Raw genomic sequence first — 24,920 nt, 5'->3', positions numbered from 1 at the left:
TGACATTTGAAACTGACATTCACTGCATGCCTCTTCTGAAACAAAAGGCCTCATAAGATATTATATTTCAGTTTACAGGGGTTAGGGTTAGGATAAGTCTGAATAAGCAGAGGTGGATTTGTGTGACATGCAACATAACACTCATTAAGTTGGAAGAAACATGACGAGATGAGGTGGTTGATGACTGAACAAATAGTGTAACTTTTGAATGAAAATTTGATTAAAACTTCAGGACAGTAAGTATGTCAGAAAAGTGTAATACTGCATGTTTTATTTCATTAATACCTTACACACACACACACAAATTACAATGTATTGGTAGTATAAATGCGTCAAACATATGCTTTAAATAAGCAGAAGTTATTTGATATTAGTTTGAAAATAAAACCAATAAAAAAATTCCATTATTGATGTTTTACAGGAAAGCCTGGAGTACATCTTCCTCATCATCTTCTCCATAGAGTGTTTCCTGAAGATAGTTGCATATGGATTTCTCTTTCATGCAGATGCATACTTACGCAATTGCTGGAACATTCTGGACTTTGTTTGTGTATCTGTTGGGTAAGTAGATACATTTGTGTTGGGCCCACATAGTTTGTCATATCATGCTTTCAGTGGCAATATTACCATAGTCCATAGAACAGCAACAGAGAGTTGGAAAGATTAAGGCTCTAAAAACTGTCAGCACAACAGAAGGTTCTGGATTTCATGCCCAGCTTCGTTCTATTATGTCTCAATTTCTGGATACTGCATGCTGTTTGCATGTTAATTTAGTAATCCTACCCCTACTTTTTAAGAATCAAAACTATAAATAGTGAATGTCTCAGAAAAGCATCTGCTGCTGCTTGTGAGACCATTTTCAAACTATTTGGAGTCCATCATTCTACAGAGAGAAAGATTATTCACAAGAGGAAAACATTCAAGACAGCTGTCAATCTTCCCCGGAGTGAATGTCTCGCAAGATTGTCTCTCTAGGCAGTCCTAGTTTTGGTCCAGTTTTATATGTGCGTCAAATGATAAAGTCTGGCTTGTAGTCGGACCAACCTATTGTTTTCATCTGGTTTCAAAGATAAGTACAGCTGAGTATCATCAGCATAGCAATGGAAATTTATGCCATGCATGTACAAAGTAAAAATAATTGGTCCAAGCACAGAACCCTGAGGCACTTTCTCCGATGTGTGAGGAAGATTCTTCATTTACAAGAACAAACTGGAATCTATCAGATAAATATGACTTAAGCCAGCCTAATTAATCCCAATAACATGTTCAAGTCTCTGTAACAGAATGCTGTGATCGATCGTATCAAATGCAGCACTGAGATCCAACAGGACAAGCACAGAAACAAGTCCGCTATCAGAGGCTAAGAGGAGATCATTGGTAACTTTCACCAGTGCTGTTTCTGTGCTATGATGCACTCTGAATCCTGACTGAAACTCTTCAAACAGATTATTTCTATGTAAATGATCACAAAGTTGAACTGCAACTATTTTTTCAAGAACTTTAGACAAAAAAGGGAGATTGGATATAGGTCGATAATCAGCCAACACTTCTGAATCAAGAGTAGGTTTTTTAAGTAAAGGTTTACTTACAGCAACCTTAAAAGTCTGAGGTACATATCCCGTCAACAAAGATCGATTGATCAAATCCAATATGGAAGTGTCAATTAAGGGGAAAACCTCCTTGAACAGTCTGGTTGGGATTGGGTCTAAAATACAAGTTGATGGTTTAGAAGAGACTATTGCTGTTGTTAGCTCAGAAAGATCAACTGGGCAGAAGCTGTCTAAATACAAATCAGGTTCTAAAGATACTTCTAAAGCTGCTTGATGATGATTCAGTGATAATAGTGGGAAGGATTCCATCAATCTTCTCTCTGATAGAAACAATTTTACTGATAAAGAATCTCATGAAATCATCACTGCTGAGAGTTAAAGGAATACATGGCTCAACAGAGCTCGGACTCTTTGTCAGCCTGGCAACAGTGCTGAAAAGAAACCTGGGATTATTCTCATTCTCTTCTATCAATGATGAATAATAAGCAGTTCTAGCTAAATAAAGGGCTTTCTTATACGTTATTAAACTATCTTTCCAGACTAATTGAGACTCTTCTAAATTAGAGGAACGCCACTGTCTCTCCAGCTTTCTTGCAGTCTGCTTTAACGCACGCAGCTGTGAATTATACCAAGGAGCCAACCTCTTCTGACTGATTACCTTCCTTTTCAGAGGGGCAACATTGCCCAGTGTTGTACGCATTGAAACTGGATGAGAGGTGAAACGTTTTCAAGATCCAAGAGGAAGTCTAGTTGTCAAGCTCTTAGGATTAACATGAACTTGATGACTGAGAAGCTACACCAACACTGATGTGAATTGCTATACCAATTTCGTTTTTTTTGACTGCATACAATGACAATAACAACTATCGTATTCTGATTTGTATCTGTGAACAAAAGCTCACAATAGCACTTTTCTTGGTGTGACACATACTACGAAGAGACCTAAAAGCTGAACAGAGAAAATGAGGTCAGGCAATGTAAATTAACAAAAGATTTATTCTAAACTAAGGTGCAGACATGGGCAGCAGCATGAACTTAAACAAGCTAAATGGAAACAAAAGTAGGACAAATGACTGAACCTGATAGGAGAACCCGGACATGAAAACTCAAGATCAACAAACGACATACGATGATCTGGTAAATTACATGGTTGACCTGAGACCTATAAGTACTGGGAGGGTTGATGAGTTAAGTGACAAAATGTGAGGAAAAACAGGAGCAGGAGTGAAATGAGACCAAGGAACACAACCAAGATGACTGAGGACATGTAGGGATAAAAACAAGAACAGAATAAGAGCAGAAAAGCAGAAGGTAACAGAGGACTGAAAACTAACAGAGAATACAAAGAGTAACCTCAAACAAAGTACAAAAAGGAACACAGAACAAAAGCAAAACCAAGACACCAAGAAATAACTAAACTAGAGCAAAGACATAGACAGAAGACAAAAGACAGAAACTTGTTTTACAAACACAAATCTAATCTATATTTTCAAATTTCAAAAGTATATATTCAAAATTCAAATTCAAATATTTTGTTACATAAGTGCTAATAAGTTTCTATACATGCACAAATATGACTTTTTCAGTTAGGTTCATTTTACAGGATGGAAAAGTTTAATGTACAACTTCTGCAATCATTTGTGAACATTGATGTACAAGATCAAAATATTTATGGGTGTAATTTGAGCCCATAGTAGAGCAAATTTTTTTTTCAGAAATTCAAGGATTTTTTTTAGGTATTTCAAGTAAAGTATTTTGATTCAACAAACTCTGCATGGTACTTCTGGAAAATAGGTGTTACGGTTTAACCTGTTTTTATGTTTAGTGGCGACCTTAAGGTAAAAGCATTCCATGCTGTAGTGGAAATGGAGAATCCTCTGAATGAACACATACTTTTGTTTCATCACATTGTTGTGCAGAACATGAGAAGACCTGGGGCCTCATGTACAAAGACTTGCATGGATTTCCTACAGAAACATGGCGTACGCTCAAACCAAAATGCCCTCCAACGTACAAAAATATCCGGATGTATCAATGTGTGCGCACGCATGAATCCAAGCACGTTTCGTTTGTACATCCCAAGCAACGTGGAATTGAGCGCACATGTCAGAGTACCCGACTCCTCCCTGTCCACGCCACTACTTAAATATGCAAATCATATTTAAATTAGCCCTGCACCTGCGATTCCCCTGTCTGCAGGATCAGAAAATAAAGAATAAAGAATGCGTAAAACGGAAAAAAGAATAACTTAACGGAAAGAGAGATGGAGGTGCTACTTTCTGAAGTGGAGGCCCGCAAAAATGTGCTCTTTGGCATGCTGTCCTACGATATAAGCAGCAAACGTAAGAGGAGTGGGTGGGAGAGCGTGAGCGAGGCCTTTAATGCTGAGGAGTTGAACAGAGAGGCGACACAACTATGGGTAACACTGCTCTCTTAGGGGTGGTGGGAGCACATGTGGGTGACTCTGATTACCCCCAAGGTAAATACCTACATTTGTGTAACTCACAACAAACGTGTTCATACAGTAATCTAGAACAGAAGTGCGCCGGGAAAAGGTGAGGCTGATTGAGACATTTCACAAGCACGGGGTTATTAACATGTGCACACAGAGATGACCAGGGGCTTGTTAGAAAGATCTTAAGCTGTTGTTCAACCAGCAAAAAACATCAAGTTACTAACTTTAACCACCAACTATGATGCTGTGAAGACGGGATAGAAATTTTCTGCGCACATGCTCAATGCACTTCATGGGGAATAATATTAGGACAATTACACGAATAAAGTTACTCACCAAGAAGCCCACCGTCGCGCACAGTGCCAGCTTGTAGTCTGTTCCCACCAATGCTGTTACTCAGAATGTATGAGTCGTGCGTTGAACCAGGCCACCTCGCCACAATGTTAGTTAAGTGCTTTTGCGCATCACAAATGATCTGTACATTGATGGAATGGAATTGCTTCCTGTTGACATACACAAATTCATCCTGTGATGGCGCTTTTATAGCAATGTGTGTGCAGTCGATAGCTCCGACTACATTAGGAAAACCGCTGTCGCTGCAAATTGTGCTTCAATGTTGGCCTGTTCAGCTGCATTGTGGGAATTTGATATACCTGCTGAGATGCGGATAATCCCGTCCCACACGGCTGGCATGGTTCGGCTCAGGGTCGACTGGCACAGTCCCGATCGGTCGGCCAGCTCCCTTTGAAATGCCCCGGTTGCCAGGAACCCCAACGTGGTCATCACCTGTATGGGAACAGGCAGCGCATGGCTCCTCGCTGTGTTGCGCTCCAACGCCGGCCCCAGCTCTGCGCATAGCTCCAGGAGGATTGCCCTCGGGAACCTAAAACGGCTGATGAGCCACTTGTCCTCATGTTCCAACAAATCATATCTGTCTCTAAAGACACGCTCTCTCCTTATTGCACCATTTGCTGTGTCTTCCAACACCGCTAAAGCAGCCATTGTTTTTAATAGTATGCATTGCACCACTTTTTGCATACTTTTATATTTACTCTAACTGTAATTGCAGACACATGGGTGTGTTAATTGTTTATCAGTGATAATTGTTCATGTGTCTCAGATGTGCCCATCGCTCATTCTGAGGACAAATTGTGTTTAAATTTATTCAATTTCCCAACATCACCTGTAAGTGTCGCCAAAGAAACAACCGCTGTAGAAAAGTGCGTACGACAGCCCTGAAATTTGCGTGAGGCACCGCACATTTCCACGGTCATTTCGCTCTTGATACATCTGATCGTTGACATGAAAAAGTGTGTACGCCACTTTTTTGTGCGTATGTACCCTTTGTACATGAGGCCCCTGGAGACTAAATAATGAGGAGGGTGATAGGTGATTGAGTGCGGCCAGGGGCGGATCTATAAAAATATTTATAGGGTGGCGAGAGGGGGGCAGGAATTTTTGAGGGGTGCCAACATATGGCAGACATATATATACTGAATTTAATCACAGTTATTACAGTTTGATTAGAAATAGCATGTACACACTATGCAAGGGCACGGGCTGCCATTTACAAACTCATACAGACAAACTTAGTCTCATGCAATCAATGTCATGCATTTGAGGTTTCATGTGAAACTGTTTATTAGGAATAAGTGGCCATACAATGTGATCTCACTTAATAGGAGACAGAAGTATGGTAACACTATTGTAGGTATGACATCATCACAGGAATGTTTATTAAGGTAACACACAGGTGATGAGTGGCAATGACTCAGTAGCTTGAATAATTGAACCACATGGGAAATTTCATGCATTTAAATCTAAGCTGCTTTATCAACAAATTACATAAAAAGGAACATAAAGTTATTTTACATCAGAATCTCCACAAACCTGAAAAGAAGTCACAAAAAAAAATTTTGCTCCCTGTCTGAAAAAGTACAAAAACATTTTGAATAAGTTCATACACGCCGTTTCTGGACAGTTTTATACTGTATATATAAAAGAGACATTAAAAAGCACGACAACAACACTGCTTCATGTTCAGCAGGATATACACATTTTAAACTTTAGGTTTTATTAAAGATAATATCAGATTTTCTCAGTTGCCATAACAAAGATATTAGGGTATAGTGCAGATTCTGTTAAGGTCATCATTTTAACGGCTTTGTAAAGGCTCACCAGTTGAATGCGGCGAGTTCCATGTTACTCAGCAAAATGCTTTTGTGCTTTTGATTCAATGCTGAGTACAGCCAAACTCAATAGTCTCTTTTCTGTCATACTATGTTTATGTTTATGTATTTAGCAGACGCTTTTATCCATAGCGACTTACAAATGAAGATATAACAAGCTATATAAAAAGCTAACAATAAACTACATAAAAGGAACCCACGAGTCCGACTCTGTCAGAGGTGACAGAGTAGAGATAGGGTGCAGGCATAGAAGGAAGTGCAGAAAGATAAAGTGCAGAGATAGAGGGGGTAGGTAAGTACAAGGTAAGTGCTGGGATAGGAGATGCTCTCTGAAGAGCTGGGTTTTCAGGAGCTTCTTGAAGATAGACAGGGATGCCCCTGTTCTGGTAGCGCTCGGTAGGTCATTCCACCATCATGGGCCGACACATGAACAGAGTTTGGATTGTCTTAGGCGTGGTGTAGGAGCTGCTAGACGACAATCCTGGGATGAACGGATGGACCGAGTTGTGAGAGCATTCAAGTAGATGGGAGCCGTTCCATTAAGCACTTTGTAGCTAACATCAGTGACTTGAATTTGATGCGGGCGGCTAAGGGTAGCCAGTGGAGTTCAATGAACAGAGGGGTGACATGTGCTCTTTTAGGCTGATCGAAGACCAGATGCGCCGCCGCGTTCTGGACCATCTGCAGAGGTTTCACAGTACAGGCTGGGAGACCAGTTAGGAGATCATTGCAGTAGTCAAGGTGGGAGATGACCATGGCCTGCACCAGGAGCTGGGTGGCATGTTGGGTTAGGTATGGTCTGATCTTTCTTATGTTTAGTAATGCAAAGTGGCACGAACGAGCAACCAAGGTAACATGATCTTTGAAAGTTAGTTGGTCATCAATCATGACACCCAAGTTTCTGGCAACCTTTGATGGAGCAAGAGATAGGGATTCGGTTTGGATGCAGATGCTGTGGTGTATGGTTGGTTTGGCTGGAAAGACAAGCAGTTCAGTTTTTGGGAGGTTAAGTTGGAGATGATGGGTTTTCATCCATGTTGATATGTCAGAGAGACAGTCTGAGATCCGTGCTGAGACCGTGTGGTCATCAGGTGGGAATGACAGATCGAGCTGGGTATCATCAGCATAACATTGGTATGAGAAGCCATGTGATCGGATGATCTGTCCCAGTGAGTTGGTGTGTATGGCAAAGAGAAGAGGTCCCAGTACTGAACCTTGGGGGACCCCTGTGGCAAGGTGATGCGCTGCAGAAGTGTGACCAAGCCAGGATACTTTGAAAGACCGACCAGTGAGGTATGATTCAAACCAGGAGTGTGCTCTCCCTGTGATGCCCATGCTAGAGACTATGGACAAAAGGACACTGTGGTTGACAGTTTCAAATGCATCTGATAAGTCGAGCAGGATAAGTACAGAGGACTTAGCTGTCGCTCTGGCTTCTTTTAAGGCTTCTGTCACAGCTTACAGAGCCGTTTCGGTGGAGTGTCCACTTTTAAACCCACATTGGTTTGGACCAAGGAGGTTGTTATGTGAGAGGTAATCGGTGACCTGCTTAAAGACGCCCTTTCAATGATTTTAGACAGAAACGGGAGGAGAGAGACCGGCCGATAATTCTCCACATGAGTTGGAGGGAGGGAAGGTTTCTTGAGCAGCGGTGTAACCTGAGCTTGCTTGAATGTGGTAGGATATGTGCCCGATGTCAGTGAAGCATTAATCACATGCGTGACTGCTGCAGTTACAGTAGGAGCAATGGATTGGAGAAGATTCGTAGGGACGGAGTCCAGCGGGCATGTAGTAGGACGGCTACATGTGAGAAGTTAAGACACACTGCTCTGAGTGAGAGGGGTGAATGAGGAAAATGATGCAGTAGGACTTCTGCATTTAGATTTTGTACCAGGTTTGGTAAACTGTTTGCTTATAGCTGCCATTTTGTCAGTAAAAAAAATGAGGCAAAGGTGTCTGCTGTGAGATTGGTAGCAGGTGGCGGAGGCGGAGGATTAAGTAGAGTTTTAAAGGTGGAAAAAAGTTTCCGGGTGTCAGTAGTACTGTGAATCTTGTTAATGTAGAAAGACTTTTTTGCATCAGTAACACTGGATATGAATGATGACAGTAGCGCCTGGAGTTTAGCTCGATCTGCAGGATCTTTTGACTTGTGCCATTTCCTTTCGGCAGCTCTGAGATTTGTGCGCAACGCTCGGAGAGTATCATTAAGCCAGGGGTGAGACTGGGAGGATCGAAAGGGTTTGGTGGATAGAGGACACAGACTATCCAGAGATAAGCTCAGTGTAGAGCAAAGGGACTCCGTGGCATCATTAACCTGAAGGGAGGAGAATGTGCAGGAGGCTGGAAGAGCGGAGGCAACAACGGAGGAGAAGCGGGTGGGCGGCAGGTTGCGGAGATTGCGGCGGAAGGAAACCATAGGTTTAGAAGCAGATGGTCTTCTCGGGAGACTCACTCTGAACTGAATGAAATAGTGGTCAGAGAAATGCAGAGGTGTGACACATAGGGGCTCTGTGGCACAGTTTCTTGAGAAAACGAGATCGAGCACTTTGCCAGCTTTATAGGTCGGAGGACTGCTGAGCAGTTGTAGCTCAAATGAGTGCATTAGTGTCAGAAAATCAGAACAGTTAGGACTGTCAAGGTGGATACTCATGTCACCAAGGACCATAATGGGACAGTCATGCTCCAGGATAGAAGAGAGCAAGGTGTCGAGTTCATTTAGAAAGTCCCCGAGTTGTCCTGGTGGGCGATATACGACAATCATATAGGTTTTGACCGGTGCAGTTACCAAGATGGCGTGGTATTCAAAGGTATTATATTTTAGATTTATGAGAGGTATGGGAGAATGAGTGGTTGGTCACAAGTGCAGCCGGGGTAGCTGTGTTTTCAGGCTTAATCCATGTTTCAGTGAGAGTCAGGATGTCAAGAGACAGGTGGTTGGCATTGTCCATAATGAAATCTGCTTTGTTTACCGCTGATTGGCAATTCCACAACCCCACAGACAAGGGTGTGTCATAGAGTGAAGTGGGCTTTAGAGAGCGGAGGTTGTTAAGGTTGCGGTGGCGTTTGGTTGTGTGAAACCTTCTGTGCGAGCCGGAGACAACAGGAATGGGTTTGAGGCACATTTTAAAGTAGGTGGTGAGGCCAGAGCGACATGGATGAGGCTAGTGGGACAGGTTTGCCTTGTTCAGTGGCCTTGCTCGGTGGACACACGCAGGTAGACACGCTAGTCTTTACCCAAGAATGTCTTCACACAAGAATGGCTGACACTTCAGGCGCCACCCCTTACTTTATGTTGTACACAGCCGTTCATGTGTTGGCTAATTGCACTAGGCTGAGACCGCCCACCGAGAGTTAACCAGCAAGTGTTTTCAGAGAGGAGAGTGACCGCCCGTTCACAGCTCCTGAATACTCTGATTGCTTTGCGATGGCCCAACCGAGGCTACTAGGCAACAGGTTTCACCCACGGATGGGTTTTGATCACTTTCTCAACAACAGATATTGAATTAGGCAAGAAGCTTAGAAAAAACTTACACTAGCAGACACAGAGTTCTTTCCGTGCAGTTTCGATACCTTCAGTGTGCTGTAGTGAGTTTTTTAAAGCTCTAACCTTAGTGAGAGGACCGCCCACCGAGAGTTAACCAGCAAGTGTTTTCAGAGAGGAGAGTGACCGCCCGGTCACAGCTCCTGAATACTCTGATTGCTTTGCGAAGGCCCAACCGAGGCTACTAGGCAACAGGTTTCACCCACGGATGGGTTTTGATCACTTTCTCAACAACAGATATTGAATTAGGCAAGAAGCTTAGAAAAGACTTACACTAGCAGACACACAGTTCTTTCCGTGCAGTTCCGATATATTAGAGCACAAGTAAATCTTTATGGGCCTGAGAGATGAAAACCTTTGTTCACAGGATGCACCCAGACATGTCATGATTTAATATTATTGATTTAACAATCCTAGAGGAAACAGTTCGGCATCTGAATTTAACAACTTGCACTCTGGACATAATACCATCTAACTTTTTAAAAACTGTTTTTACCTCAGTAGAAAGTGATCTCCTACAAATAGTTAACAGCTCACTGGCATCAGGCATTTTCCCCAAGTCACAAAACACAGCTGTCATTAAGCCAAGAAAAGAAGTCTAGACGCCTCTGTGATGAACAACTACAGACCTGTCTCTAATCTCTATTTTATATCCAAGGTTATTGAGAAAGCTGTATTTAACCAGCTCAACGACTTTCTGACTGAAAGTGGAAGTCTTGATAACTTTCAATCAGGTTTCCGACGTCATCACAGCACTGAAACAGCTCTGGTCAAAGTGTAAACGACATTAAGTTGAATACTGATTCTGTTTATGTTTCAGTCCTGGTTCTATTTGATCTCAGTGCTGCATTGATACTGTAGATCACGGAATACAGTTGCACAGGCTGGAAAACTGGGTTGGACTTTCTGGAGTGGTCCTTAACTGGTTCAGGTCCTACTTAGAAGACCAGAGTTATTTTGTTACAATTGGCAGCTTTGAATCTGAGCGAGTGGCCATGACTTGAGGAGTCCCCCAGGGGTCAATTCTTGGACCTCTTCTGTTTAACTTGTACAGTGAGGCAAAAAAGTATTTAGTCAGCCACAAATTGTGCAAGTTCTCCCACTTAAAAAGATGAGAGAGGCCTGTAATTTTCATCATAGGTATATCTCAAATATGAGAGACAAAATGAGAAAAAAAATCCAGAAAATTATATTTTAGGATTTTTAATTACTTAATTGGTAAATTCCTCGGTAAAATAAGTATTTGGTCACCGACAAACTAGCAAGATTTCTGGCTCTCACAGACCTGTAGCTTCTTCTTTAAGAGGCTCCTCTGTCCTCCACTCGTTACCTTTATTAATGGCACCGGTTTATACTTGTTATCAGTATAAAAGACACCTATCCACAACCTCAAACAGTTCCACTCCAAACTCCACGATGGCCAAGACCAAAGAGCTGTCAAAGGACACCAGAAATAAATTTGTAGACCTGCACCAGGCTGGGAAGACTGAATCTGCAGTAGGTAAGCAGCTTGGTGTGAAGAAATCAACTGTAGGAGCAATTATTACAAAATGGAAGATATACAAGACCACTAATAATCTCCCTCGATCTGGGGCACCACGCAAGATCTCACCCCGTGGGGTCAAAATGATCACAAGAACGGTGAACAAAAACCCCAGAACCACACGGAGGGAACTAGTGTATGACCTGCAAAGAGCTGGGACCAAAGTAACAAAGGCTACCATCAGCAACACACTACGCCACCACTCAGATCCTGCAGTCCCAGACGTGTCCCCCTGCTTAAGCCAGTACATGTCCAGGCCAGTCGGAAGTTTGCTAGAGAGCATTTGGATGATCCAAAAGAGGCCTGGGAGAATGTCATATGGTCAGATGAAACCAAAATAGAACTTTTTGGTAAAAACTCAACTCATCATGTTTGGAGGAGAAAGAATGCCGAGTTGCATCCAAAGAACACCATACCTACTGTGAAGCATGGGGGTGTAAACATCATGCTTTGGGTCTGTTTTTCTGCAAGGGGACCAGGATGACTGATTTGTGTTAAGGAAAGAATTAATAGGGCCATGTATTGTGAGATTTTTAGTGAAAACCTCCTTCCATCAGCAAGAACATTGAAGATGAATTGTGGCTGGGTCTTTCAGCATGACAATGACCCCAAACACACTGCCCAGGCAATGAAGGAGTGGCTTCGTAAGAAGCATTTCAAGGTCCTGGAGTGGCCTTGCCAGTCTCCAGATCTCAACCCCATACAAAATCTGAGGAGGGAGTTGAAAGTCTGTGTTGCCCAGCAACAGCCCCAAAACATCACTTCTCTAGAGGAGATCTGCATGGAGGAATGGGCCAAAATACCAGCAACAGAACTTGCACACAAGGGAACTGGAGCCGGCAATAGTCTGGCGGAAGGCCAGATAACCAGCGACGAGGAAGCTGGAGCCAGAGATGGTCTGGCGAATGGCCAGACGACTAGCACGAGGGAGCAGGAGCTGGTTTAGCAGACGGCCAGACATCCAGCAACGTGGGACCTGGAGCCACCGACGGTCTGAATGATGGCCTGACGACCAGCGATGTGGAACCTGAAGCTTTTTTTTGTTCCCTTGTCCTGTCCAGCATTATAGCAGCAGAATTGTAATCTGAATACCTTTTATGCCAAACAGATTTGCTTTGCCAGTGGTAGATTTATAAATGTAAAGCTCCACTTGATGCCCATCAACTGCCCATTTTATTTATTTTTGTTTACAATATATAACATATAACATATTGTAGACAAATTATAGATCACCGGCACACGAGGCACCAACGATATATCTTTATAGCGGACACACGTAGCGTGATGTGATAAGATATAAGGATTTATCCGAAAGTTCTCACTATCTGAATAAGCCTTATTTAACCTAGTTTTAGGGCACCACCTTCAATCGAAGGAAAAAGACAGAATCTTATGATTCTGATATGTTAAATCAATAATCAATCATTAATTAATAATTCAATTCCAGTCTCATATAGTCGCTACTAGTGAATTCTCGTTTTGTTGGACTCACACGTTCGTAAAGAACACATACACAAAAGCCGGTTGATTTTATATATGTATATATATAAACCATTTATTAAAATGACATGACCAAAGACATGAACCTTAAGACAACAAGAGAAATGCTTTGAATATGGATGATTATATAAGAAACACTTAGTGAATTGAAAAGAACTAAAGGGAGGGGATGGATGGATAGCGGAATCATTCAAATAGTCTAGCTTTGTTACTATTTGAATTTAAAGGCTAACAACTTGGGTTAATTTATCATTTTAACAGTGAATTCTCTCGACACCCACCGCATACCGTCTGAAATGTAAGAACAGGGCAGATCTTACAGTTAGGTCAGCTCCGAACCGCAGGTAATCACCAGCAGGTCCCATTGGATCTCTCTCGGGTTCCACGTCTCGCGGCCTTCGTTGTGGTTGACTTTCAGGGACTGGACCGGTCGTTTTCCTGCGCCGGAGAATGGCTTCCTTCTGGTAGCTCGGAAGACGAACGGGTGGTGTGTTGGAATTCACTGCAAAGAATGATAAAACTGTCCAAGGGTCGAGTTGGTTTTGGTTGCTGACCAGCTCTGATGAGGTGAACTTAAATTCACCAAAGATTGACAAAAAGGTTGACAAGCTGAACGCTGGCTCCTTTTGGTGATCAAAAATAGGTGAGGAGGCGTACAGCAGCAGAGTTTAAAATGTGCTATAGAGAGGAGGCAGGATGACGGATGAACAAAAACACAAAATGTATCTTTCTACTATATTCTTCCCTTTCTGTCTTTGTTCGGACCTTCTTCTTCCATCTCATCTTCCTCTCCTGCCATTTTCAAAGACTCTCCGCCAGACCCTCATTCCATCAATTAAAACTCTCTGCTCTTCATCTTCTCTACTGATCTGGACCTTCAATATTCTCTTCGTCTCGGGGGGGGGGGGGGGGCGGCTCACAGTCAACACTGTGTATGGTGGAGACGGGGCTTTGCTGACCTCAACTAGAGATGTTGTGAGTCGGTGGGGGGAATACTTCGAGGAACTCCTCAATCCTACCAACACGTGCTCGGAGGAGGCAGAGTCGGAGAGCTCGGAGACGGGGCCTCCTATTTCTGGGGCTGAGGTTGCCGAGGTTGTCAAAAAGCTCCTCAGTGGCAAGGCCCCGGGGGTGGATGAGGTCCGTCCTGAGTTTCTCAAGGCTCTTGATGTTGTAGGGCTCTCTTGGCTGACACGCCTCTGCAGCATCGCGTGGACATCGGGAACAGTGCCTCTGGACTGGCAGATCGGGGTGGTGGTCCCCCTCTTTAAAAAGGGGGACCGGAGGGTGTGTTCCAACTATAGGGGTATCACACTCCTCAGCCTCCCTGGTAAGGTCTATTCGGGGGTACTGGAGAGGAGGATCCGTCGGATAATCGAGCCTCGGATTCAGGAGGTGCAGTGTGGCTTTCGTCCTGGCCGTGGAACAGTGGACCAGCTCTGTACCCTCGGCAGGATCCTGGAGGGTGCATGGGAGTTCGCCCAACCAGTCTACATGTGTTTTGTGGACTTGGAGAAAGCGCTCGACCGTGTCCCTCGTGGAGTCCTGTGGGGGGTGCTCCGGGAATATGGAGTGCCGGACCCCTTGATAGGGGCTATTCGGTCTCTGTATGCCCGGTGTCAGAGTTTGGTCCACATTGCCGGCAGTAAGTCGGATACGTTTCCGGTGAGAGTTGGACTCCGTCAGGTCCTTTGTCACCGATTCTGCTCCTAACTTTTATGGACAGAATTTCTAGGCGGAGCCAGGGCGTTGAGGGTGTCCGATTTGGCGACCTCAGAATCGGGTCTCTACTTTTTGCGGATGATGTGGTTCTGTTAGCGTCGTCAGGCCGTGACCTTCAGCTCTCACTGGAGCGATTCGCAGCCGAGTGTGAAGCGGCTGGGATGAGAATCAGCGCCTCCAAATCCAAGACTATGGTTCTCAGCCAGAAGAGGGTGGAATGCTCTCTCCGGGTCGGGAATGATATCCTTCCCCAAGTGGAGGAGTTCAAGTATCTCGGGGTCTTGTTCACGAGTGAGGGACGAATGGAACGTGAGATTGACGGGCGGATCGGTGCGGCGTCTGCAGTGTTGCGAGCTCTGCACCGACCCGTCGTTGTGAAGAAGGAGCTGAGCCAGAAGGTGAAGCTCTCTATTTACCGGTCAATCTACGTTCCCATCCTCACCTATGGTCACGAGTTGTGGGTAGTGACCGAAAGAACAAGATCACGAATACAAGCGGCCGAAATGGGTTTCCTCCGCAGGGTGTCTCAGCTCTCCCTTAGAGATAGGGTAAGAAGCTCAGTCATCCGGGAGGGGCTCGGAGTAGAACCGCTGCTCCTCCGCATTGAGAGGAGTCAGATGAGGTGGCATCTGGTTAGGATGCCTCCTGGACGCCTCCCTGGTGAGGTGTTCCGGGCACGTCCCACTGGGAGGAGACCCCGGGGAAGTCCCAGGACACGTTGGAGAGCCTATGTCTCTCGGCTGGCCTGGGAACGCCTCGGGGTCCCCCCGGAAGAGCTGGAGGAAGTGGCCGGGGACAGGGACGTCTGGGTTTCTCTGCTCAAGCTGCTGCCCCCGCGACCCGACCCTCGGATAAGCGGCAGATGATGGATGGATAAACACAGAATACAATAAGAAACAGCTGAAGCATTGGTTAACAGTTACATTATTTCATATAAATGTCACATGTCATATGCGAGTTGTTGACTTAGTTTTGGGTTTAACTATTCAGTACTACGAACCACTCGGGGGCAATGTGGCTCTATAAGCTGATTAGTCATTTTCCAAAATAATAATATGTTACGTATCGTTCGACTGTCTCTGGCTTGAGTCAGAGTCAGGGTAAACTGTCACCATTGTTTACTTTGAACCATATAGGGTGGGAAGGGTCCTGTTCTGGTTTTCAAAATGTTTTCGTGGGCAAAGGTTGTTGTAAATTTCTCTTCTTTGATGTATACCCCATCTGGTATTTCCACACTGACCATACCCATAAACGAATGTTGCAGTCATTTAAAATCTTAAGTTTGTATTAAATTCCACACTTGAGTTCGCTACAATATATAACATCATAAGAAGCATTTCAAGGTACTGGAGTGGCCTTGCCAGTCTCAAGATCTCAACCCCATAGAAAATCTGTGGAGGGAGTTGAAAGTCTGTGTTGCCCAGCGACAGCCCCAAAACATCACTGCTCTAGAGGAGATCTGCATGAAGGAATGAGCCAAAATACCAGCAACAGTGTGTGAAAACCTTGCCTCTCTTACAGAAAATGTTTGACCTCTGTCATTGCAAACAACGGGTATATAACAAAGTATTTGAGATTAACTTTTGTTATTGACCAAATACTTATTTACCACCATAACTTGCAAATAAATTCTTTAAAAATCAGTGTCCAAAAAGAGCATTAAACATCTGCAGCTCATCCAGGACTAAGAGATCTGAACACATCACACCAGTTTTAAAATCTTTACTCTGGCTTCCAGTCAGTCACAGAATAGATTTTAAAAGCTTACTGATGGTTTACAAATCCCAGAACGGTTTAGGCCCAAAATACATCTGTGATATGTTCAGAGAATATAAACCCAGCAGAGCTGTTAGATCCAAGGACTCAGGTCAGCTGGCCCAGTCCAGAGTCCAGACTAAACATGGAGAAGCAGCATTTAAGCTGTTATGCTGCAAACAAGTGGAACAAACTGCCAGAGGAGATTAAACTGTCACCAAATGCAGACATTTTTAAATCCAGGTTAAAAACATTTCTTTTCTCATGTGTCTATGCATGAAATCTGCACGACATCTTTTAACTTATCTAGACTGTTGCTAGTTTTTATTCATTTTAATTATTTCATTTCTTTCTATTTATTTCTTTTACTTTTTTTAAATACTTTTCTGCCCCCCTGCTGTAACGCTTTTATTTTATGTAAAGCACTTTGAATTGTTTTGTACATGAAATGAGCTATACAATTAAATTTGACTTTGACTTTGACTGCTCACAGATAAAACAATTTTACACAACCTGAAGAACTTATAAAAAAACATCCTTGTATGGGTCCAACAACTATGTACTATGTAGTACTCTCCTCATTTGATGTAATTCATGTTTGAGATCCTCAATATTTGAGCTTCAGCCAATAACAGAACAGCCTCCTCGCTCAAAAAAGTTGGACTTGACGGATTCAGTGCCTGGACATCCTGCATAATTTTACAATTTGTGTTAGAAAATCTTCTTCCTATTTCTCCAATCATGTTGGATAGTACACAGAGACACAAATGCTTGTTTACTATGTGGAACTACATGCTGTCCCAAGGTGGAATGGATGACAGTATCCTGAAGCACCTTTGTTGTCTGTCTTGGCCTCTTTGGTTTTCGCCGAGTTGTATCAATGTTTCTTCGTTGACATAAATCAAGTGTTTCACTTCACATTCCTCAAAAGAGGCTTGACCACGGTACTGGACCAGTGTCTCTTTAAATTCTTAAATTGCAGTGCTTCCATTTGTTATGTACATAAGACCCAGATATGAATACATACAGTCGTTCCAATAATGAGAAGAAGTTTCCTGCATCTGCCTCACTTTTTACTTTTTACCTTCTCCTGTCCCTAGTCACCTTGGCCTTGTATTCTATCTCTGTCATGTTTCTGTTGCCCTTCTTTCTCTCCTTCCACCTCACCGTTTCTTGTCTCTCTCCATTCACCTCGTCTTGGTCTTCTCTTTCTCCTTCCACCTCATCTCCTCCTTGTACCTTTTCTACTTTTCTCGCTTTCCTCTTCATTTCTGTAAGATGATTCAAAGTAACTTTACAATGTTTTCCTTGATAGACGTTGAATGAATATTAGCTTTTGTAGCCTACTTTACACAGGACTAACGTTAGACCTAGCTAAAATTACATATAGTTAATTGAATAACATCCTGGAGCTGGAGACGGTCTGGCGGATTGCCAGACGACCAGTGACGAGGGAACTGGAGCCGGCGATAGTCTGGTGGACGGCCATCAACCAGCGACGAGGAAGCTGGAGCCGCAGATGGTCTGGCAAATGGCCAGACGACTAGTGACGAGGGAGCAGGAACTGGTTTAGCAGATGGCCAGACATCCAGCAACGTGGAACCTGGAGCCGCCGACGGTCTGGCGGATGGCCAATCGACCAGCGATGTGGAACCTGAAGCTTTTTTTTCCCTTGTCCTGTCCAGCATTGTGGCAGCAGAATTGTAGTCTGAATACCTTTGATGCCAAACAGATTTGCTTTGCCAAGGGAAGTTTTATAAATGTAAAGCTCCACTTGATGCCCACCAACCCATTTTATTTATTTTTGTTTACAATATATAACATGTAATAGAGCTGAACCGGACCGGGTGACAAGGAAAGAAGAAGAGGAAACAGTACAAAAATAGAAACAAAAACCAGACAACCAGCTGCTACACTTTTAAAAACAAAACAGACGACAATCCACGGCCTCCAGGAGTACCTGAAAGCAGACAAGCAGAGAAAAAACAAACACACAAACAAACAAAAACAAGCACAAGTAGCAGCAATCGTATACAACACAACTGTGGATATAGATAACCTGAAACCACAGGATAACACATCAACTGCTTAGAGAGCATGGTACTGGGCTAATGAATGTGTGTGTGTGTGTGTGTGTTTATGTGTGTGTGTGCGTGAACATGCAATACCGTGGAACAGGACCTTATGTTTATGTATTTAGCAGACGCTTTTATCCAAAGCGACTTACAAATGAAGATAAAAAGCTAACAATAAACTACATAGAAGGAACCCACTAGTCTGACTATGTCAGAGGTGACAGAGTAGAGATAGGGTGCAGGCATAGAAGGAAGTGCAGAAAGATAAAGTGCAAAGATAGAGGGGGTAGGTAAGTACAAGATAAGTGCTGGGATAGGAGGTGCTCTCTAAAGAGCTGGGTTTTCAAGAGTTTCTTGAAGATAGACAGGGATGTCCCTGTTCTGGTAACGCTCGGTAGGTCATTCCACCATCATGGGACGACACATGAAAAGAGTTTGTGGTGTAGGAGCTGCTAGACGACAATCCTGGGACGAACGGAGGGACCAAGGTGACATAAGCCTTTGCAAGAGCATTCAAGTAGATGAGAGCCGTTCCATTAAGCACTTTGTAGGCTAACATCAGGGACTTGAATATGATGCGGGCGGCTAAGGGTAGCCAGAGGAGCTCAATGAACAGAGGGGGGACGTGTTCTTTTAGGCTGATCCAAGACCAGACGCGCCGCCGCGTTCTGGACCATCTGCAGAGGTTTCACAGCACAGGCTGGGAGACCAGTTAGGAGAGCATTGCAGTAGTCAAGGCAGGAGATGACCATGACCTGCACCAGGAGTTGGGTGGCATGTTGGGTTAGGTATGGTCTGATCTGTCTTTTGTTTAGTAATGCAAAGTGGCACGAACGAGCCGCTTTGCATTACTAAAGACCTGCATTACTAAGGACCTACATGATAACCCCCCTCTGGGCAGCCTACATACCCAAAGAGCCCCGCCCACCAGATGCTACTTAGTGCAACCACCCTCCAAGACCTAATGTGTGTGTGTGTGTGTTTGATAAGTAGTAATGTCTAAGGTGTAATTAAAACAGGGGCAGGGAACTGCAGAGTGCAGCCAAGGGGACCACCTACCTGGCCCCATCCACTACACCCCACAGAACACACACGCCCCCAAAACCCTACATGTGTGAGTGTGTGCTGTGTACAGGAGCCAGAAGGGAGAGGGGTATGGGGATATAGACTGGGGGAGAGAAGCTCCCCCGGAGAGGGCAGCCAGAGACTGGCTGCAAAAGGCACCCCCGTTACCTGGGACCCGCCACAGGGCAGGAGGGCCTGATGTCCACCAGGCTTGGGGCCTGCAGCGACCATATTCGGGGAGCTACTGTACCCCCAGAAGGCACCCACCCCACCCCTCTTCACCCCAGAGGACCTCTGTAACAAACAAACAAACAACAAAAAAACAAACATTAAAAAAAACCCAAACAAATAAACCACGCAGTCACACTAGTCGCAGTAGCCCGGGTCTGAGACCCACCATCACCCAAGCCCACCCAGGCCCCCCCCAACAGGGGAAAAGCACCGCCCCACCCCACCGCACGCCCCCAAGAACCTGAAGCTGACGACGGTCTGGCGGATAGCCACACAAACAATGGCAATGAAGCTGGAGCCGGTCTGAAGGACAGTCAGACATCCGGCGACGTGGGACCTGGAGCCGTCGATGGTCTGGCAGACGGCCACACATCCTGTCACAAGGAAGCTGGTGACGATCTGATGGATGGCCAGACATCCAGCAAGGAGGACGAGAGCCCCCCTGGGCCCCCTCCGAAGCAGGGTATGATGCAGCTGGAGGCTGTGGCGCTGGAGGCTGTGGCTCTGAAGACTGTGACTCTGAAGACTGTGACTTTGGAAACTGTGGCTCTGGAAACTGGACGGCTGGAGAGGCAAACGGACAGATGAGGGAGTGAGAATACATGGCGGCTACCTGCACAGGCTCCAGACCGAAGATGTCCACTACCGCTGCATAGTGGACCCTTGCTCCCTCCCAAATCTCTGATAATCCAGGCATCTACTGGACCGGCCTCTGTAGGAAGAAGTCCAGATTGTTGTTAGCCACCCCCAGTTTCTCCCCGACTAATCCCTGGAGGGCCTGAAAATCTGCCAGGTCCATTTTCTGGCCAGATCCCTTTGTCATAACGAGTAGTGTGTGGCGTGGTGGTGAAGGAAGGACCCGGATGCAGATATTCCAAAAAATAAAACTTTTATTTTATTTACCTTGACCAACTGGGGGTTGAGAATACAGATTAGAGGGGACAACAAGCACCATAGCACCATGCCAGGGATACCTGCTGAGAGAGAGAAACACAAGTTAATGAGAAGAACAATGTCATATGTATATGGAGAGTAAAGTCAAAGTCAAAGACAAATTTATTTCTATAGCACATTTCATGTACAAAACAATTCAAAGTACTTCACATAAATAAAAGCATTGCAGCAGGGAGCAGAATATAAATAGAAAGAAATAAAAAAAATCTAAATTAATTAAAATTAAGATAAACAAGCAACAGTCTAGATAAGTTAAAATATACTGTGCAGATTTCATGCGTAGACATAAGAAAAGTTTTTTACCTGGATTTAAAAATGTCTCCATTTGGTGACATTTTAACCTCCACTGGCAGTTTGTTCCACTTGTTTGCAGCATAGCAGCTAAATGCTGCTTCTCCAGGTTTAGTCTGGACTCTGGACTGGACCAGCTGACCTGAGTCCTTGGATCTAAGAGCTCTGCTGGGTTTATATTCTCTGAACATATCACAGATGTATTTTGGGCCTAAACCGTTCTGGGATTTGTAAACCATCAGTAGGCTTTTAAAATCTATTCTGTGACTGACTGGAAGCCAGAGTAAAGACTTTAAAGCTGGTGTGATGTGTTCAGATCTCTTAGTCCTGGTTAAAACTCCAGCAGCAGCGTTCTGGATGAGCTGCAGATGTTTAATGCTCTTTTTGGGAAGTCCAGTTAAAAGACCAATGCAGTAATCGAGTCTACTGGAGATGAATGCATGGACGAGTTTCTCCTGGTCCTTTTGAGAGATAAAACTTGTTTCTGAGTTGGTAAAAAGCTGCCTCAGTGACAGCTTTGATGTGGCTGCTGAAAGTCAGATCTGAGTCTATCAACACTCCAAGGTTACGAACTTGGTCAGTGATTGTAAGGGTCCGAGTCTCAAGATATTTACCAATGCTGACCCTCTTCTCTTTGCGACCAAACAGAATGATCTCAGTTTTGTCTTCATTTAATTGTAGAAAATTCTCTCTCATCCAGGAGTTTATTTCCTCCAGACACTGGCACAGTACGTCTGCTGGGCTGCAGTCGTCTGGTGACAGAGACATCTGGTAAAGAGGTCAGAGGGAGGAGAGGTGCATCATGGGAGATCCCCCAGCAGTCTCGGCCTATAGCAGCATAACTATGGGATGTTTCAGGCTCACCTGAGCCATCCCTAACTATAAGCTTTATCAAAAAGGAAAGTTTTAATCCTAATCTTAAAGGTAGAGAGGGTGTCTGCTTCCTGAAGCTATACTGGCAGCTGGTTCCACAGAGAGGGGCCTGATAACTGAAGGCTCTGCCTGCCATTCTACTTTTAGAAACTCTGGGAACCACAAGTTAACCTGCAGTCTGAGAGCAAAGTGCTCTATTGCTGTAATCATAACCTGGGCATTGCGCAATTTAATGCAGAAAACTTAAACATAATGATTATGGACTTATAGAAACCATGTGGTTAAAATAACACCTGAAGACAGACATATTGTTCTGCATGTACCTTGGAGTGTAAATGGGACCTGTTTTCTTTGTTTGAGGTCTTCAATCTGACGTATGTGAGCTATTTGACCTTTTGTAGACAGTAGTGGCGTTTTTGAAGGGCAGGGGCGGAAAGAAAAATAAGGGCACATATAGAGACTCCTCACCACTGTAGAGGGCACTTTAGTACACGTTTTGGCTCCCAAGGGAACACTTTAAGACGCGTTTTGGCTCCTGAGAGGGCACTTTAGCACGCGTTTTGGCTCCAGAGAGGGAACTTGAGGGCACTTTAGCATGCGTTTTGGCTCCCAAGAGGGCACTTTAGCATGCGTTTTGGCTTGCTAAAGTGGAATTTGGGCCAGATGTGGTTTGCCACTGTGGATCAGCTCTGGCAAACTAGATGTCAACCTCAACCCTGATCAAGAAATAACGACACATTCTTTGTTTGGCACAGATTCAGGACCAGTTGTTTTTATTTTATTTTGAATAGAACAACATAAAATATTCACTTTAAAAGTTTGATTCAAATTGATTCAAAACAGATGTTTTAACATGAAACACAACAATTTCGAACTAAGGCAGAAACGTTGCTGCCACACAAAGCTGTCCAGCTACATCAACAGAGCCACAATTTGGCCCTCAGTGCCCCACACTACAAACAGATGTTAACCCTCCTGTTACCTTCAAATTTACTAACATCTTTTACCCTTGGGGTCAATTTGACCCCAGCAACTTAAATCTTCAGAAAATTATTAGAGTTAATATTGTTTCTCAAGTTTGAGTGTCAGGTACTTTATGTTTGTTTGTTGACTACCGAAATAGCCCTTTAGATAAATAAAAATACACCCCCCCCCCCCCCCCCTCCCCTGATACATCCAGAATACCTGTTCGCGACTATGGCGAAATATGCAGATCACCATTAAAATCTCACTGATTGACCTAAAATTGGAAAGAGATATATTTTTGGTGTTTTAATAGCTTTATATTATGTCTAAGTACATATTTTTTTATATCTATATTATTTGGAATGAAAAACAATTTCTGTTATCAAGAATAGTGAGAAATATCGTGACTGGAAATATTGCCCTTCCAGTTTCAGCAGCCCAAAGGCTTGCTGTTGCTTTGCCTTTTGACTTGTACACTCCGGCCAAAATGGGCAACCCAGTGTTGGCTTGCACGCGGGTCACATCCAAGTCTTTCCAACTCTCCCCATACACGCAGCACCCCTCTAAATTTGTCATCTCAAGTACATCATTTTCAATCGACAGTGTAGCAAATAGCTCAAATGTTGATTTTATGTCTTGGACATGGCTGACAGTGTATCTGGTGGGGCCTGGAACCATTTTGATTATATTAGCAGTACTAAGTCTGCCCTGTTGTTCAAGAAGTGAGGACACAGACCATACTAACTTTCCATTTTTGGAAGGCAGTATGTTTGTTGGTGGTTGAGAGACAGGAGGGTCAACACTGAGGTTATCATTCTCATCAGAAGATGATGCCTCATAGTTCGGGTCCTCCTCAACATCATCCTCTGTCTCTGACACATTTTCATTCATGTCACTGCCCTGGTAAAAGAGTTGTGACAACACATCACTGACACAAAACCTTTTCTGAGAAGATGTGTAGTTTGTGCAGAGAGCAGAAAGAGAGCACACAGAAAACCAAGAAGACTGCTGTGCAAGCTTTTATAAGTTTGCTCTACCCCTCATGTTGTGTGGACTACCAATGTCTTCACGGGAACCATAAGTTCCTGCCCCCACCATTTGCAGCTGGGATAGAGTCTGAGCAAATTAAGATTGGTTCCTGCAAGACAGAGGCTGAAATATGCAGGAACATAGCAGACAGTTGTTGGTGCTTGAATTCATCAACAATGTTGCAACCTTGAGCGGGAACAAGCAGAGGCATAAAAACCCATACGCACACACACACCACAAGGGTTATGTAAGGTTAGGCTCCTAAAACTTTCTGAAGATTAGACAGTTGTTTGTTATAGTGACCTCAATATCATCCAAAACAACCAGAACCAGTGTGTGTAACATGTTGATATTTCTTGTATGTTTTACACTGTGAAAAACAGCTTGGGGTCAAATTGACCCCGAAGATCACTGATGCGTACAAGTTGTGTACAGGAAATTGAAAACATATCTTCTTGTTAATTTTATGTTTACCCAGTTGTCCCCAATAAATTAGGAAAAGTCATGAAATATGAAGCAAAAAAAATTATGTCACTAATTTATTTAGAGACATTAAACATTAAATGGGGTCAAATTGACCCCAAAGGTAATAGGAGGGTTAAGGTAAAGAGATTTTGTCATCCACCTCCATAAACAATTCACAGTCAGAGCTGTGTACAAATGAAAACCAACTCTCAAACATACATTGTTTCTTCATCTTTTCATCGTCTTGTTTCTGCCACCATTTCTGTTTAGGGCATTTAGAAGCCATTTTCTTATGCGTCTTTCCACCTCTTCATCTATTACATTTCCAGTCAGCTTATGGTGCACAGTCGCTAAAACAAACAAACAAACAAACAAAAAAAACACACACACATTGATCAATATGTGTTTATAGTACAGTATAAGTGAGACACTTTTCTTAAAGGGAAACTACGCAGTCCAGTTGCTTTTCCATGTTGCTAACCCTCCTCTAGATCCATGTGCATTTGTTTTCAATGAAGCTGATGAGAAATCAATCCATGGAGCGGTGGATAACATTGTTTATCATATACGATGCATTTATTTGTGTAGTAGACATAAACAAGAGATTACAGGTTATGGGGTGCGTTTGTGTTGTGGGTTGGAGCCTCTGATCTTACAAGGTTGGTTTTCAGCCAAGAGACACTAGGTGGAAGGCAGAGAGCTTGCATTGTCTCCAC

The 24,920-nt window shown here is 43.8% G+C and overlaps 1 protein-coding gene and 1 pseudogene across 1 annotated transcript in view; one reads left to right on the top strand and one right to left on the bottom strand.

Moving 5' to 3' along the window:
* Nucleotides 1-24,920, top strand: part of LOC140304052 (dihydropyridine-sensitive L-type skeletal muscle calcium channel subunit alpha-1-like) — a 247,211-nt gene that overhangs the window by 2,785 nt on the left and 219,506 nt on the right. The window contains exon 2 of the mRNA XM_072383062.1: nucleotides 422-561. Coding sequence (XP_072239163.1) covers nucleotides 422-561 — 140 coding nt within the window. The remainder of the gene's footprint in view (nucleotides 1-421; nucleotides 562-24,920) is intronic.
* Nucleotides 5,879-9,316, bottom strand: LOC140304250 (uncharacterized; annotated as a pseudogene).

The sequence above is a fragment of the Leuresthes tenuis genome, unplaced genomic scaffold (assembly GCF_036924035.1).
Source record: "Leuresthes tenuis unplaced genomic scaffold, fLeuTen1.0.hap1 SCAF_3, whole genome shotgun sequence".
NCBI classification, from domain to species: domain Eukaryota; kingdom Metazoa; phylum Chordata; class Actinopteri; order Atheriniformes; family Atherinopsidae; genus Leuresthes; species Leuresthes tenuis.
Note: the sequence above shows the minus strand (reverse complement) of the source record. Positions and strands in the feature narration are given on the sequence as shown.